General features: G+C 41.0%; 1 protein-coding gene across 1 annotated transcript in view; it reads left to right on the top strand.

Annotated features, from left to right (window-relative positions):
* ANKFN1 (ankyrin repeat and fibronectin type III domain containing 1) overlaps nt 1-17,208 on the top strand; it is a 165,646-nt gene that overhangs the window by 126,198 nt on the left and 22,240 nt on the right. Inside the window, exons 13-16 of the mRNA XM_028500020.2 lie at nt 2,212-2,378; nt 5,170-5,320; nt 6,904-7,072; nt 16,681-16,847. Of these exons, the coding sequence (XP_028355821.1) occupies nt 2,212-2,378; nt 5,170-5,320; nt 6,904-7,072; nt 16,681-16,847 (654 nt within the window). The remainder of the gene's footprint in view (nt 1-2,211; nt 2,379-5,169; nt 5,321-6,903; nt 7,073-16,680; nt 16,848-17,208) is intronic.

The raw sequence follows: 17,208 nt of genomic DNA, 5'->3' as shown, positions 1-17,208 counted from the left end.
TTCTGCTGATTAAATACTTGCATTTTTCCTTCTCTCATTAACTGTTTCTCTCTCTTTGATTACCTGTTCATTTCTCAAAATTTCACCTTGACTGAACTTCCTCTAGTCAACTAATTATCTGCAATCTGTTCTGAAGAGACAAGATGAAAAAATTCAGCCTTATCAATTTCCTTATATTAATAAGAATGCCCTCCTTCTTAATCGTGAAGTCAAATTTTTCTAGTCAATTTCTTTGCCAAATATCTTAAAAGTTATTTAGTCTTTGCTTTTCTATACGTGCTAGTTATGTCTTCCTTCCAACTGTGACCATTCTTACTTTGTCCCCCTTCTGCTATTCTCATACATTCTGTTTTAGGGACAAGGCCTGATTTCCACATGTTGCAAACCTATTACATACAGAAACAGTGCTGGGCACTAAGGAGACAAAGCAATTAAAAAAAAAAAAAAAAAAAAAAAAGCCCTGCCATTAATTTCATAGTCTAGTTCAAGAAAAGAACATAAAAGAAGAAAAGTATAAGTTAAGTACTCCTTCCTCTGTATGCCTACATCGCCTCTCTTATAAACTGGTTTCAGTATATTGTGATCATTCCTTTACTCATCTGTCTTTCTTGACCTCTTCAAAAGCAGGGATCATATAAGGTTCACCTGAAACCCCAATGTGTCCTATAGTACCTGGAACTCAATACGTTTGATAAGGACGGGACAAAGGAGACAATACATAATAGCATATGTTAGATGTTACAGATGGTTAATTCTACAGAGGAGGGGTCATTTCTTCAGAGTATACTGTCAAGGAAGACCTCATACCTTTCTGTTCCATACTGAATTCTGTGTAAGTTTAAACTTTTTTTCTCCTCTTCTCTTTTGCCTTCCCTACATTTAGTGGTAGAGTTGATTCCCTCTTTTTTACCCCCTTTGAAAACCAGGCTAAACTCTGGCCTATAGAAATCCCTCCCCTATAATCAGTTTCCTGAGTCATCACTCCTACTCTGTTTCACCCCTACACTGCCCAAATGCATAAAAAGTCTTACCTACTGATATACGGGAGAGGGAGTGTCTGTATTACCAAGTATTTACTACCTGAGTTCCTGCAGTCGTATAGAGAAGCAAGAGTCACAACCTTAATAGTTCACTAGAAAACCGACCACATAGAAAACAAAACTCCACTCAAACATCCCTCCGTGCTTAACTAGGTTGGCACTTCCTATTGCACCAACTTCTTGCAGTCTCCGCTGCCTACGGAATATTGTGATGTGACAGTACAAGGCAAATTCAATGCACACCTATCACAAGGTAAATTTTTAAATCTTGTAAAAGATACAGAATTTTGTGAAGCTGAGGAAGATGACACGGAGACTAATAACATCACAGGCAAAGTTACTGACAATTGAGAATCTAGCAATGGGAGGGCCAGTTAACAACGGAAGACCACACGACGAACAAGGATTTTATAAGCGAATGACCTGAACATCAAATTTTTTTAATGCAAGGGAAAAAAATATATGGAGTCTTCAAATACTCTTGCAAAAATTATCCTCTTCATGATCACATGGTGAAAGTCAAACATTAGGAACAGCATTTCAGCTATCATACAATTTAGTCTAAAATGTTAACCCAAGAATCAACACTCGATTCTCTCTCCAGTCTCAGAATTAGTGATTATAACTCGAATGTTAATAAGATAAACAAATCTATTGCTATTGCTTGTTTCATTTTTCAAGATAACAGATCAATCAAATCCTTTTTTTTCTACTTACTATAAACTTTTGATCCCTTTCCTGACACCAATTATCCTGAAATAATGAGGCTTCCTGTACTGCTTTGTCAGTTTGTACACCTGCAATCTGTTTTCCCCCAGCTAAACAATAAACCCTTCAAGGACAGAAATTATGAATTCTATTTTTCTTCAGTATCTGCCTCCACCACCACCAGACCACTCCCAATCACAACCCACACACCTATTCGTGGAACAGAAATCTGAGGAAAATAAGCATGCAGAATATATTAATGGCTGCGTACCTGCCTTGGAGGCTAATTCTCCTGAAGGTAAGACTGGCTGTACCACCAACACATTCTCAACGTTCATGGTGGTATCCAAGGTTTCTCACTAATTACTTAGCTACAGCTCCTTTAATTCATGACATGGTGTACCTAGGAAATGAAAAGAGATTGCCTTTTAATGTGTTTTTTGTTTTGTTTTTCCTCCCACAGGATATTCTCTCCTATCACAAAAGGAGTCATCAGCGTCTCTCTCCTGGATTGTATCTGGGTTACCTAAAGCTATGTAGCTCGGTGGATCAAATCAAAGTTCTTGTTACCCAAAAGTTGCCTAACATTCTCTGCCATGTGAAGATCCGTGAGAACAATAACGTTTCCAAGTAAGTTGTGAGGAGTTTAGATTTTCCTCATGATGAAACAATGGCTATGTGATGGGTTTGATGTGCCAGAAGGAAACTGAAATGTTACTTCTGAGTGAAGTTTCTACGACGAGATGTCCTCAGGGGCCAGCACATTGGGGTAAAGGCATAGCTCGGTTTTTTGTTTTGTTTTGTTTTGTTTTTAACATCTTTATTGGAGTATAACTGCTTTACAATGGTGTGTGAGTTTCTGCTTTACAACAAAGTGAATCAGTTATACATATACACATGTTCCCGTATCTCTTCCCTCTTGCGTCTCCCTCCCTCCCACCCCTCTAAGGAGGGCTTGTAGTATTGATTGGTGGAAGGAGTGGGCCCATTTAAAGGGGACACTATCCTTTCACTTTCCTCTATGCAACCACCGACAGTCAGGTTCATGAACAGATGCCCTTTTCTTTCAGCACTGCTATTTCCAATATCTTTTCTCCACAACCCAAAAAGTCACATTTTAGAAAATCACTTGTGTAAATGGGTTCTAGTAGAGTAGCTGGTCTCCCCTTAACCTTAAAGGACCCTCCCGACCCTCACTCCCCCCACCCCAACCCCCTGGCCTAAGGACTTTGTATGTTTCCTACACTCTTTATGGTTCTCTAGGGAAGAAAAGAAGTAACAAGGCCTGACCTTCCGGAAATTGCTCTATGATTTGGCATTATGGTGAATTACCGTTAACTTTGGAAAAGCTGCCCAATCTTGGTAATCTGACTCAGCTTTACCACCAGCCCTCGAGTACACCTCTGAAGGTCTACTAAAATGAACTGAACTGTGTTCAACACAAAAAGAAAAGGGAAAGAAAGAGCAGATAAGAAAAGGAAAAGAACTTGAAAAAGAGTTTGTCAAGCTTCAGTGTACAATTTAGATCCTCAGGCTCTAGCTGCACCTACAGATTTGCTTAACCAAAGGAGACTCTAATTTGGTCATTTAAAATGTGGTCCCTAAAGTGAGAAGAACTTTTTAACTAGAGTATCTCACAATGTTTATTAAATACTACTTGATGACCATGAAGGAGATGATGATGATGATGATGATGGTCTCTTCAGAGAACTCACTAGCTGCCATATTCTCTTCCACTTACCAACTACACCTAGACTTAAGTCTGCCATCTGGTGGCCACTTCTACAATCAGCATTCGTTATCTCAGTCCTTCCCAAGAGGCTCATTTGTGGGTTGATTTTGCAATGGTTACTTTCATCCATTTTCTAGATTTGTGTCTTAAAGGTTTAGACTCTATCTTTTAGTGGTTGTACCAACTAATTTCCATTTGCCAAGGATCCAAGTTTCATTTTTACAAAAGACTCCAGTAGCCTTCCCCCTGCCAGTTCCATCTCCCTCATCCTTAAAAGACTCAACTGATTAGAGGTAGATGTTTCACGGTATTCTTCCTGGTAATTTATTTTCTAATTTGATTACAGATAATATTTTAGCAATGTGGTCCTTTAGATTTTGTGCATACTTGTGCTAGTCAGAACCCCTCACTTAGTTCAGTATCAGTGACAGAAGAAAAGATATAGTTCCCAAGCAGGTTCTCAAGGATTTCAATTATTTGTGAGGCCAACAGTGTGCCCAGATTGAAGCAGGATTTAATTTTCTTTTTTTTTTTTTTTCCCTCTTATTGAGACAAAGGGTAGATTTTTCCATAGTCTTTTCCAGTGTGGGAATTGAAATGAAACTGATATCATGAAAACAGAAACTTTTCTAAGAGGGTAAGCTGGTTAAAAGAGAGTGTACTCTGATGAAAAGCTCGTGTCACAATCAATTTCATTTTCTGGCTCATAGCTTGGAGCCCCAGCGGGTATAACCCATCAGGGAGAGCCCTCCGAGGATTTTCACGAGGGCGGGAACATATGTTAGCACCTCCTCTCTTTCCATCCCCAGACAGGAGGGCTTTCCTTTCCTCCCTAGCCTGCCCCTGAGAGCACATTGCTGCTCCCCGCAGGGTCAGAAAATGGGCCAACTGCACGTGCTTAGAGATTTGTGCTAAAATACCTGTGGAAACAATGTTGCCCAAGAGGCATTTACCTTGATCTTTTCAAGATCCTTTTGAAGAGCAGCTTCTGGGGGACAAACCGGATGTGCTTTCCTCCCACCACCATCCTTTACCCTTCCCTTCCGCAGGACATTTGGAAAAGTTCACTAGGAAGGTTTGTAGAGCGTGCAGAATAAAGACACAGATGACTGGCTTGAAAGGGGGGTGGAAGCAGTGATGTGTGTCCCCTGGTTCCCTTTATTGGAATTGTCTGCTGTTCCTGTTTGTGATTCTCAAGCTTTTGGAAGGGGAAGGAAACCAAAGTAGTACCCACGATCACAACAGGCCAGGGTTGAAACGTGCCATGTGGTTTCTTGCCTGAGTTGGGACCAGAGTCCTGTGGTTACCCAACTGCTGAATTAACCAGCAGATGCCCCTGTGGTAAAATGTAGGGCCTTAGAACTTACAGGGGATCTTCAGGACAAGAAAAATGAAGACAGGAAATTACTACAAAATATTTCAAAGCTCCAATCTCAAAAACTGATTCATTACCAATCAGACCTGCTGTTCTGAGGTGTATGTGGTTTGATAGGTGAAATAAGCTTAAATTAGAAAGAGTTCATTTTAAACTCCATTTGGGTGGCAAAAAAGTTCAAGTTTCAAGAATTGCATCAAGTTTTAACCACCCAAAATTGGTTATTCGGGTTCTGGACATATGCAGTAAAAATGTTCTGAGCTGTGTTCTGAACTTTTGTTATATTTCTAATTTTAACTTGACTCAACATACAGAGAGGAGTGGGAATTGGTCCAAAAGCTTTCTGGCTCTGAATCTATGGAAAGTGTGGATCATACTTCTGACTGCCCCATGCAATTGTTCTTCTATGAGCTCCAGATGGCAGTGAAAGCTCTCCTTAAGCAGATCAATATACCTCTACACCAGGTACTAGTCTTTACCATTTTTGTCTTCTTTTTATGGCTCATGGAAACTGCATTATGGGGTAAAACTCAAGAGGTAAAAAAATATATGTATACATATTTTGTTCATTTATTTACATACCACTTTGCACATACATGCACATTTTCAATTTGATGCCTGTAAGTGGACACAGACTGCACTTCTGTACCTTTTCTCTAGCTCCGCCAAGTTGACGTCTTCCAAAGTTCCCAGAGCCCACTTCACTGTGGTTTGGTCAAACAAGGAAAAATAATTGGCTAACCCACCTTGAAAGACATCAAGTCTCAGCTTCAGGATAGCATGAAGCAAGGGGAATAAATAAATAAACAAATAAGTAAATAAATAAATGTATGGTTAGATCTGCAAATAATTTACTTAAGAACAGAAGACTACTGGTAGTCTAAGTCTAGAGCAGTGGCCAAGGTTATGCCACGCTATCTTTCCACAAACAGAAAATTTGCTGTCAAAATCACTTGTCTTGTCTAAATCAAGATGTGCAAATCTTACCTCCACTAATAAGCAACTTCAAAAAAAAAAAAAAAACCCTGTAGGCACAGAAGAGAAGAGTAAAAGTTTATTAGGTTCTGTCTAGTAAGCTAACATCATGTAGCATTAGGTTGGATTTTTTTTTTTTGACCTACATTCACCATCTCTCCCCACTCAACACACACACACACACACACACACACACACACACACACACACACTACTATTCCTATACACACAGAAAATAAACCAAGTTTAGCCTGCAAACAGGAAGACTGTAACAGGAGTGACTGGCTCTCTTTAAATAACAGAAAGACAACTATGAATTGGCCTCTGACCCATGGAGGCAAGAGCCTATCCGAGAGTGTTCTTCCATTGGGGTACTGCTCTGATTACAAGTCAATATTGCAAGCCTAGTCCAAAACAGCCAACACTGATGAAGAATAAATTGCACAAGATGCTATAAAGACACTAGAGGCGCAACTGGATTATTCTGGGGGTGGCCATGTACTCAGGAGGAGGAAAAAAAATACCAGCTCAACTTGCAACAGTAGACACCATTAAAGGGTTTCTTGGGCTTAGAAAGTTTGAAGCAGCTCATATTTCACTGGTGACTCTTGGGCTACGTATACATGTTGGGAGAAGGCTGCCTAACTGCCTAAGAGTACATTTTTTTTTTTTTTTTTTTGGATACTTGTAAAATTTTCTCAGTCCTTGGCCAGAAACTACATTTTCCCCCCTTAACCAACTTAAATTGAAACTAGTGGATTTTTAATTCAATCCATTTTTGTTGCTTCATGTAATTATATTCATCATTTTGAAAAGCCCACAGAATGCAATCATTTTCTGCTTTTATAAGAAGCATAAATGTTGTTTTCAGAGTTTATGTGGAACATTACTGCCTTAAATCTTGATTTTATATAGCATTATTAACTGGACTGAACCCTAATATTTATGTTGTATAAAAATTCCAAGCTTGAAGTTGTGTAATTTTGTTAGATGTTTTATGCCAGTTTGGTGTTGTTTATGTAAGTGCCATGTTGTAACTCTCCTATTTTTCCTCCGCGCGTGTCCCTCTGCAGGCAAGGAACTTCCGCCTCTACACACAGGAGGTGTTGGAAATGGGTCACAATGTGTCCTTTCTTCTCCTGCTCCCTGCCTCAGACGACGTCTGTACAGCCCCAGGACAGAATAATCCTTACACCCCACACTCAGGGTTTCTTAACCTCCCTCTTCAGATGTTTGAACTTGGTATAGTAGCTTGTTTCACCTAGAAATATTAACCCAGCCTCCTTATAATAAAATCACAAAGTTATATCTGTTCCCCCTTGTCCCAGTGGAGGGTCAATAAATCACATGACGGCTTTGGCAACAACCCTTCCTAGAACTGTGTACAAGTCTGAGAGAAAGCAAAGCTCCACAACTATGTGCCTGAGCAATAATTATTGAAACCTAGCTAAGGCCCAATGGAGAGGAGGGACTTCTAAACAGAAAGTTCAGTTATCAGGCTGCAGTTCTTGCCTCCCCTTTGCTTTCCTAAAACATAAATACAAGAACTAATGTTTTCATGAAAAGCACTGCCCCTTCTCTTTCTTCCTCCCTTCTTTTCTTTTTTCCTTTTCTTTTCTTTCCTTCTTTCTTTCTTTCTTCTCTCTTCCCCCCTTCCCGCCCCCTCTTTCCCCCAAATGGGAAAAAAAACATACTGAAATTAAAATGTAAAGTGTGTATCACTTTAAAGGGGGAAAAAAGTCTATAAGTAGTGCTAATTTATTAAATAGACTCAATTTCTAGCAGACCAGTTGAGAAGTTGACAGGGTCTCCGAGGATGCAATACTGTGATTATAACGTGGGATTCTGAACGGTGGAAGATCTTGTCCTAACTTTCAAAAATGAATGGCCTGGGCCCCAGGTTCTCTATTTTTGCAGAGACCCCTGCTGCCCACTGAAAATGTGAATAGGAGGGAAGCATTGTCTCCTCCCCATGCTTCATTTTGTAACAGGCCAATAAGAGGCAATTAACAAGAGTTCCATCAGTTCAAATGGATTGCAGGATTTGTTGGGGGGTGAGTGACTGGGTGGGTGGAATGGAGGCAGACTCTCTTTGGACTGCTCCCCAGCCACCAGATTTAGAAACAGACCAGGCAACTAACTGCCTGATGTCTCATTCTGAGACCTGGGCATCTGAATCTGAATTTATCTCTTGAGGATAAATGGATAGAGTCCCCCAGTTTCCCTTGCTCCAAGCAGTTTACATGCCCGAAAGCTGATGAACAGCAACTGCTATTTCCAGAGGAGGGAGAATTATAAAGAGAAGCCTGAATCAGACTTGCAGACTGGGACTTGAGAGTACTGGGTCCTCTACTGTGTGGCACTGGCAATCATTTAACCTTCTTGTACCTTTTCTGTGTCAAATCATTAATAATATTGGCCATACCACTCCCAAAATGCCTGAATGTGAATGTGACCATTTAATGAGTTCCCCATCCAATGAACATTTTTAGTGTATGATATAACTGCACTGCTATTACAAAACATAGTTTGAGTCAAGGTATTTCAATTCAAGTCGCTACATGCACATTAGGTACCTACTGTGGAGATTAAGAGATGAGTTAGGACAAAGGCTCTGCCCTCAAGGGGCGTTTCAGTACAGTGGTAGGAGTAAAATAAGAACACGAGTTAATTCTTCAATGATGTATAATGTGCCAAAATCTTACGCGTTAAGTGATATTGAAAAAAGAAATGAAAGCACATTTTCTCAAAGAAGGTATCAAAAAGCCGTCTTGGAGAGGGGATATTTGATATGGGTGTTAAAGAATGGACAGGATGCTGATAAACGTGGAGAATGAAAGCTTTTTTGTCAGAGAGAGCAGAATGAGCAAAGACGTAAGAATAGAAGAACTCAGAAAGCATCAGAAAAAGAACAAGTGGTCCAGTTTGGCTAGATCTGAGAAATGAACTGAGGAAACAGTAGACATAAAGCTGTATGGACAAGCTGTAGCCATACTGGGCAGTACTGTTAAGAGTCAGGCGGAGGCATCTGTTTAAGATGGATTGAAAGCAGGGTTGGGAAGATAGTTCAGAGGTTATTATAATATTCCAGTGTTAAGGTAGACACAAAACAAAAAAAGGAAACAAACACAGATGTAAGAAACACTGGAAGTAATCGACAAGACTGGACAACTGTTTGAATGAGAAAAGGCAAAGTTTAGAGACTTCTAGAATACCCCCATGGTTTTTAGTTTCAGAGACTGTGAGGATATTGCTGCCATTAACCAGACATAAGGAAATCAGAGAAGAAAACGCTTTGGGGAAGAATATGATACTTTTAGCTCTGAATATCTTGAGTCTGTAGGTGCTAATTCAACATCCAAGCAGATATATACAACTGGCAGTAAAAATGCAGGAGACAAAGTTGGGTACTAAACACAGAAATTTGGCCAATGTCTACTGATAACAGCTGAAGCCATGAAAGTGAATGATTTCCCCGGGATGGATAAATGACAGAGAAGAGAACTAAAGAAAATACTTCATTGGAGAGCCAACTGGGAGTCCACCCTGTGTGAAATGGTCATTGCTGTTCCATGATTACAGGCAAAAACACGTGAGATTCATTTCCCCATGCCTCAGAGGGGAATGGGAATGATCAATGATTTAGTATCAGTCATAACAGTGACTTGACTTGACTCTCAAGACCCTGGAGGACCAAGCCCTGCAAGTATCCTCTCTATCTTGCTTTCTGGGAGGCTCACACACTATTCTTGGGCAACCACACTTTATGCTACTGCTGTTACTCTCTATTCTACAATTTCCTCTCTTCACTCATTTGTTCACTAATTCATCAATAAATATTTAAGTTACCTACTATGTGCCAGGCACCATTCCAGGTATTGAAGTATCAGCAATGAACAAACTCCTCATGGAGCTAATAACAGTCCAGTGGGGGAAACAAACGGTAAACTAATCAACAAACATTAATATTGTAAATGTCAGACAGTAGTGAGAGCTATGAAGAAAAATAAATCAGGATAAAGGACTGGAGTGAAGTGGCAGGAACTACAATTTTGTATAGGACGACCTGGGAAGGGCTCTCTGAAGAAGATACCTTTGAGCAGAGATGCAAGATTTCCACGCAGTGAAAACAGCAAGTGCAAAGGCCTTACAGTAAGAGTGTGCCTGGCTAAGAGATCAGTGTAGGTGGAATGTAGTAAGCAAGAGCAACAAAGGTAGGAAATGATATCAGAAGGTCAGCAGTGGCCAGATCATGCACGGCTTCATAGATCATGATAAGGACTTTGGATTTTACTTTAAGTGCATTGGAAATACAATGGAGATTTTTGAGTAGTAGAGTAACATACTAAAAGCTCTGCAGAATCTGGTAGTCCGCCCCACAAAAAAATAAAAAGCTTAACTTTGTTTAGCCCGATATTTTCCGAATTCGTTTGACAACAACTAGAACCATTTTTGGCAGGGCACCTATTAAAAACCCACAGAAAACATACTTCAGGATATGATGCCCTAGAACAGTGCTTCTCAAACTTTAATGTACGTAAGAAACACTTAGAGAGCTTGTTCAAATAGATTCTTGGAGTCCCACTCCAGAAATGCTGAGTCAGTAGGGGCTGGAGAATTTGCATTTCTAACAAGCTTTCAGCTGATACTGAAGCTGCCAATCCATGAACCACACTTGAAGTACTACTGCCTAGAACACAGAGAAGAAGACGTTTTAGGAATTTAGAAAACTAAGGCTGTGGTTAGCAAAGTAATAGAATCCAACAGTGTCTATCTCTTTGACCCGTCTTACCTCTTCTTAATACTAAAAGCAATATAAGACCATCAGGTACTATCCTTCACCTATGAAAACCAGGCTATAGATCAAAGCCTGGATCTCAACAGTTCCTGACTTTAAGATGTTTTTTCCTAGAGTAAAACATAACTTCTTACCCTACTGGTTCTCCGCTGTTACCATATCATTGGTGACCCACCTGAGTAATGAGGGCCATGTAAGGTTCCAGAAAAGACCACTTGATTGGGCTTGTTTCCACTGGCATACACAATCCTATTAGTCTTTTCTAGGGATCAGGAGGAAATACTGCCAGTATCAGGAAATTAATATACTCTAGTACTATGCTTATTGTACTTTAGCACCACCAGCAACAATTTTTTAAATACTACTGGGCCTTAGTAAGAACCATGATAAACTCTCTCTTATTTCCAAGCAATCAGAGCTTCCAAAGAGACAGATTATCAGTTACTTCCTCCATCAGACAGCAGCCTGCAAGCACTTAATAATACCGTCTATAGGAACTCCTAAGAGCTTGCTACAGTGGGCCTAGGCCCCTCGAAGAAAGACCTAAGCAATTTTTGCTTGTTTTTGTATAGGTAGGGACTTCTATATTCCATAGACAGGTCCATAGTAAAAGGTCAATAGATACACTAAGCATTCCTGAGAAAGAGAATGTTGTTGAAAATTCAATCAGAACTCAGAAAATTGTAATAACAACATAAGAGTTCTAAGAAAACTTGAAAAGCGCAAATTATGCGAATATGCACCCTATAACAGAATAGAGTGTTATACTATATTTCAGTCTGACTTGTATAAGTCATCCCGTATAAAATGAAAAGATTTGAGATTTGGCACACTGACCATGTTCCTGCCGGTGGCCCAAGTGAATCATAAATAACCTGCTAACCAGCTATGGGAAACTGCATCTGTGCCTATTCCAGCACAAACTAGATCTAGCAAGGACAAAATGATAAAGGAGCTTAGCCCTCTGTCTCCTGGAGTAAGGACTAGGCTGAGGAAGACCCATAGGATGTTCCTTCATAGGATTACTTCCTGGGAAAAAAGAGAGACCATCGTACAGGAGGATGCTGTGAGACCTCTATGAGCAGGGTTGAGCTGAGGCAAAGTGGTACAATTGCAGACCCACTCCCCCTCCACAGCGTGAGAGCTGATACTCCCCGACCCTTTGGATAGGAGCAGGAGAGCAATCCTCTGCAGTAATAAAGTATGTGCCTAGGGAACAACAAGGGTCACTGTTTATGCTGTTCCCAGAAATGAAAGGAAAAGCCCTTAGAAACTCTGTTCAGCGATATGGTCTCTTGAGGATTTGCCTAGCCTACACTGAGGAGGTCACCCTGCCCTGACCCTATGGGCAGTCACAATTGAGAGCAGGCCTATGAAGAAGAAAGTTGACTTTTATCAATTTCCTTGGCTCTATGATTCCAACTGACTTGACCAGCAAGATTAAGAAACTGGGGAATTTTTTAGAAACAGTTTGAAGCCTGGTATATATTTCATACTTCAGTGCTTGGCTGCATCCTTCATTCAACAAATATTTACTGAGTTTCCACTGTATGCAAAGTACTGTGCTGGGGCTGGACATATAGACATTAATAGGACACAATCTGCCCACCGGAAGTCTAGAATCCAGTGGAGGATACAGACATCTACACCAATAGTCCCAATGCAATGAAAATCCTGCTGTAAGACGCAGGTTGTTGAACTTCAGAGGAAAGACACCTAATGCTTTCTTACAGAGATCATATTTGAGATAGACCCTGAAGTATAAATAAACATTCAGAAAAGGAAAGAAAAGGTAAAAAAGGAAAATCATTTTAAGCAGAAGGAATAGCATGCACAAAGGCTTGGAGACGTGGGAAAATGCAGCTCAATGAAGTACACTCTTAGTAGTTCATTGTGAAAGATGCTTAAGGCATCTGAGGAAGAGTGACAGAAGATAAAACTAAAATTTAAAAAAGTAAAAATAACAAAGGGCTAGGCCATCCTAAAGCGGTTAGATTTTATCCTATAGGCAAAGAGGAGTCACTAAAAGATTTTAAGAAAAGGAGTAATATGGTCTTACTAGGTTTTAGCAACTCTATGGAGTGCAGGAAAACAAAAAAAGGACTGAGACTAGAGGCAATGAGTCAGTTAAGAGACTGGCCCAGGTGGGCAATGATAAGAACTCAAACCAAGACTGCCACACCAGGGGTACAGAAGAGAAGGGAGAGGCAAGAGGGATGTAGAAGTTAAAATCAATAGAACTTTGTGACGGAGTTAATGTGGTTGAAGAGCAAGATGGAGGAGCCAGAGAGTCTGAATAGGGTGCTGAAATGGATAATGCTGCCATCTACCAAAACAGGAAATAAGAGGGGAGGAACAGGTTTGGGGGGGGAGGGGAGAGATGATGAGTTAGTTCAGTCTGACAAATGATGAGTTTTGTTTGAGGTGCCTGTGGGATATCCAGGCATTGAGCCTAATGGAATCCAGGCCACAGGCTTATAAGAAATGGCACGGTCTCAACCCTCATCCCTAATGCCCATTTTTCATGATTTAGGATACCATTCCTGAATTCCCACATCAACTCATTCACTACCAGGAATCTTTAGAGAGGCATCTTATGCCCAGGTTCCTTCTGCCACCTTGGCAAAGAATCACGGAACTAAACTGACCCTAGGAGGTCATCTGGTTGGTTCCTCAGCTTCCAAACTAGGCTACGTGGCCCAGATTGATGAGGACTTTATTGAGTTAAGAGATCTTTCGGAAGAATATTCTAATCTCAATCCCATTCTCATATTCTACCTACTAAATGCCTCATTCTTCCCAGGGGGGACGTGGTAGGGATGTGAACAAACATTTATTTTATATCTGATACGCGCCACATGCTATGCTGAGCGCTTTACTGTTTGTTACTCTGCTGTTCTATCCCAGGTAGACATTATTACCCCTGTCTTAGATGTGAGGAAACGGAGGCTCCCAGGGGTTATATGCCGATTATTATGAAGGCAGTTAAGTGGCAGAGCTATGATACAAATCCAGTTTCATGGGATACCTAACCCTGAGTACTTTCCACTCTACTATACTCCTAATCTGACTTCCAGTGTCGGTGCCCACAATTTTACACAGAAAAAAAGAGAGAGAAAACACCACAGAAAATCAGTCTTAGTTTGTAAATTAATAACAAATCATGTGGTCTGGGATAATGCATTTTTGTATCCTTATACCATTTTGCCTGCAAAATGCATGTGATTCACATTAGAAAAAAATTAGAAGCTTCCAGTCTATCCTCCCCTTCTCAGTGATGGCTACCAAATGTATCATTGCTAAACCACAAAAGACTATGTTAAAGTAACATTTGTTAAAGTAACATTAAAGGCTCTGGATAAAAACCACTAGAGCGGGAAAGTGAAGCCCTGTCCTTGTCGTTGAAAGGTCCTCATAGCTTACTGCGGTGAGTGGCACGGGTGGTGTGGGCACTGAGAGACCACCCACTGATCCAAGGCTCTGACCACAAGGAGACACAACAAGAGAAAGTTGTGGACACCCTGGCGTTCTAGAATTCAGATGGGACCGATAGTATTTCCTTTAAAGAAATTCTTCAGTGCCTCTCACTATCTTCCCAGTCATATTTTAGAAAGAAGGAAAAAAGCTAATTTTTTTTTTTTTTTTTTTTTTTTTTTTTTTACAACTCGGTTTGGAAAGGCAGACTGTGAGACACTTCACTCTCCAGCCAGGAGAGGACATCTGTCAAGTGCAAACAGGATATAATTCCTCCTTGAAAGGCATAAAGACACATTCAGGGAGCTACAAGGGTCAAGAGTAAGCTAAAAAGTAACGGTGACTCTTTCCTGTAGAGCGGCCAGTAAATATCACAGACCTGAAGTACACCTTTTGAAACAGGAAAAGCAAAAGCACCTTGAGAAAAGAGAATGGAGGGAAAGAGGAGACTTTGGAGGAAGGGTCTGCTCTCTTCAGATCAGGGTACCCGTTTTGTTGTTGTTGTTGTTGTTCATTAAGTCAATAAACATTAACTGAGAAGCTATAATGTTCCAGGTTTTGAGGAAATAAAAATTAACAGGAGACACGGTTCTCGCCCTCAAAGAAATCACAGTCTAATACCAAGGCAGTCAAGTAAACACATCATTACAGTAAAGCAGGATCAGTGTCCTGATACATTTAGAAACAAGTGGTCTAGGAGCACAAAAGAGAGAAACTAATTCTGCCTGAAGGGAAAGAGGTGTCCATGAAGATTTCACTGAGGAGAAGATATTTAAACTAAATTTTCAAGTATCAGAAGAATCTGACCTGAAGGTATTGGTAAAAAAAAAAAAAAAGGGTATTGGAGGAGAAGGAAATGGCATGTTCACAAGCATGGAAGCACAAAAGGGCCTACAGTAGGTTCAGCTTGACCAAAGTGTAGGGTGAATGCAGGCAGAGGGTAGAGGGTGGTTGCAAGACAAAAGATATGACTGAAGATAAATTAAAATCCTAGATCTCAAGGAGCTTGCTTTATCATGATGTTTGGATTTTATCCTGAGTCAAGACGGAGCTCTACAGAGGTCTGTAACCAGGGAAAAGCATGAAAAGTAGATCATTTGGGAAGAGCTCAACAGTTTGTCATTTAATGAGATCAGTTCTTCTGTCAGACAAGGAAGTGTTAGAGCAGAGAAAGTGAGAAGGAAGGATCTGACACCAGAGAGAAAAAAAAACCCAGAACCAAAACTGCCTGAATTCAGAAACACTGCCTGGAAATGGTGCACAGCTGGAATAAGGATGGGCCACTGGAGCCCTCACTCCATTCTTCTCTACCACTTCAATAGGAGGAAACACAAACAGAGCAGGTTACCCTTACACTCAACTGAGTTTCCTCCTGAGAGAAAATCAAGTAAGGAAGCAGGCAGTGGTAAGATGGGAATTGTAGGGTACACAAAATCTCTCAATGTGCATTAAAGTAGGGCTCCCTCAGTGAGGTGTAGAGATGATCAGATGCCCCGTTTTGAGGTATGTGGTTTTAGTTTACCTAAATGTCCAGGTCTAGGTCTCAGGAATCAGCAGCAAAGAGGCCCAAGGACAGTAGTTAGATGTTCTTCCTAGAATTCCTCACCAAAGAAGCCAAAATAAAAATGTTTCCATTCCACAGATTTGTTGAGTTATTACAGCCCTATTTCCAAAGCACAAAACACACTGATACAGGTCAGAGGCACACAGAGTAAGTGAGGTTCCTGGCGAGTGGGTCTCCAAACTCAGCAACGGCCAGGAAGAGACTGGTACTACACCAGTCTGAATTGGGATGCTTTCCTCATCTTACTGGAATCTGAAGTTATGATATATGATCAGAGCCAGTCAGAGAAGTATGAAAAATCGGATCACCTCAGGTTGCCTGCACCAGGCTGAGTCCCACACTCCTCTCTCCCTCCTCCATGACAGAGATGAAGATTAGACTGTTTCCTTAGGCCTCTGGCCCATTATCTTTGAAGAGAGGAAGGTGAAGACAAAAATGGTCTATCGAGCATTAGCTCCATCATCCTTCCAGAGGAGCTGAGGAATGGAGAGGCAGGAGAAGAATCAAAACTCATCATACTAGGTCTTTGCAGACATTTTCCAGCCAGACAAAAGACAAAACATACGCTGAGAAAAGCATGCCTTGTATCTTCTGGGACTTCTGGCCTTGGAAAGGAACATGCAAGATACATACTGGAAATCAGACATGGCAGTCAAAACTAGGTTTCAAATTGCTACTTGCTTTTTTTTTTTTTTTTTTCCTTTAAAGTGATAAGCAAACTTATTCTCCCAGTAGTAGCCCAACTTTAGGGGCTGAACATAAACTGCAGCTTTAGCCGACTCCACTTCCCCATACCTTACCAGGACTTGGTAAACCTTAAAAAGGAATACTGTATGACTAAAGCCAGACAACTGGCCCCTTAAGAGCACACTTATAATTTATTTATGGCCTAATATTTTCCACTGATAGGATTAATAAATCATGTTTCCATTCAACTTGTTTCCTCTGAGGTATGAATTTCTCTATTTTGATACCAGATCTTAACATGTTCTATTTTGCTTGTCCATTTTCCAGTTCATTTTTGCAGCTACAGGGAGAAATTTATTAGTCTGTATTGCCGCCTTTCTGCTGTTGTGGAGCTGGATTCTCTGAATACCCAACAGTCCCTGAGGGAAGCAATCTCAGACAGTGAGGTTGCAGCTGCCAAACAAAGACACCAGCAAGTTTCAGATTTCCTTCAGGTAACAGTTTGTTTCTTCTGAGGTAAAAGGGAGAAAGAAGGGACATGGTGGAGGGAATGAGAACCAAGCATAAGACAGAACAGCAATCTGCCTAATTTAAAGACAACCATGTGCAAACAGCCTGTTGATTTGGTTAAAATGCAGAGCTCAGGGAAATGTGAGTTTTTATACAAAGGCTTCAGAAAAAGCTACAGAGGGCTTCCCTGGTGGCGCAGTGGTTGCGCGTCCGCCTGCCGATGCAGGGAAACCGGGTTCGCGCCCCGGTCTGGGAGGATCCCACATGCCGCGGAGCGGCTGGGCCCGTGAGCCATGGCCGCTGGGCCTGCGCGTCCGGAGCCTGTGCTCCGCAACGGGAGAGGCC

This window comes from Physeter macrocephalus, chromosome 14 (assembly GCF_002837175.3).
Source record: "Physeter macrocephalus isolate SW-GA chromosome 14, ASM283717v5, whole genome shotgun sequence".
Taxonomy (NCBI): domain Eukaryota; kingdom Metazoa; phylum Chordata; class Mammalia; order Artiodactyla; family Physeteridae; genus Physeter; species Physeter macrocephalus.
This window is presented reverse-complemented; position numbering and strand designations above follow the sequence as displayed.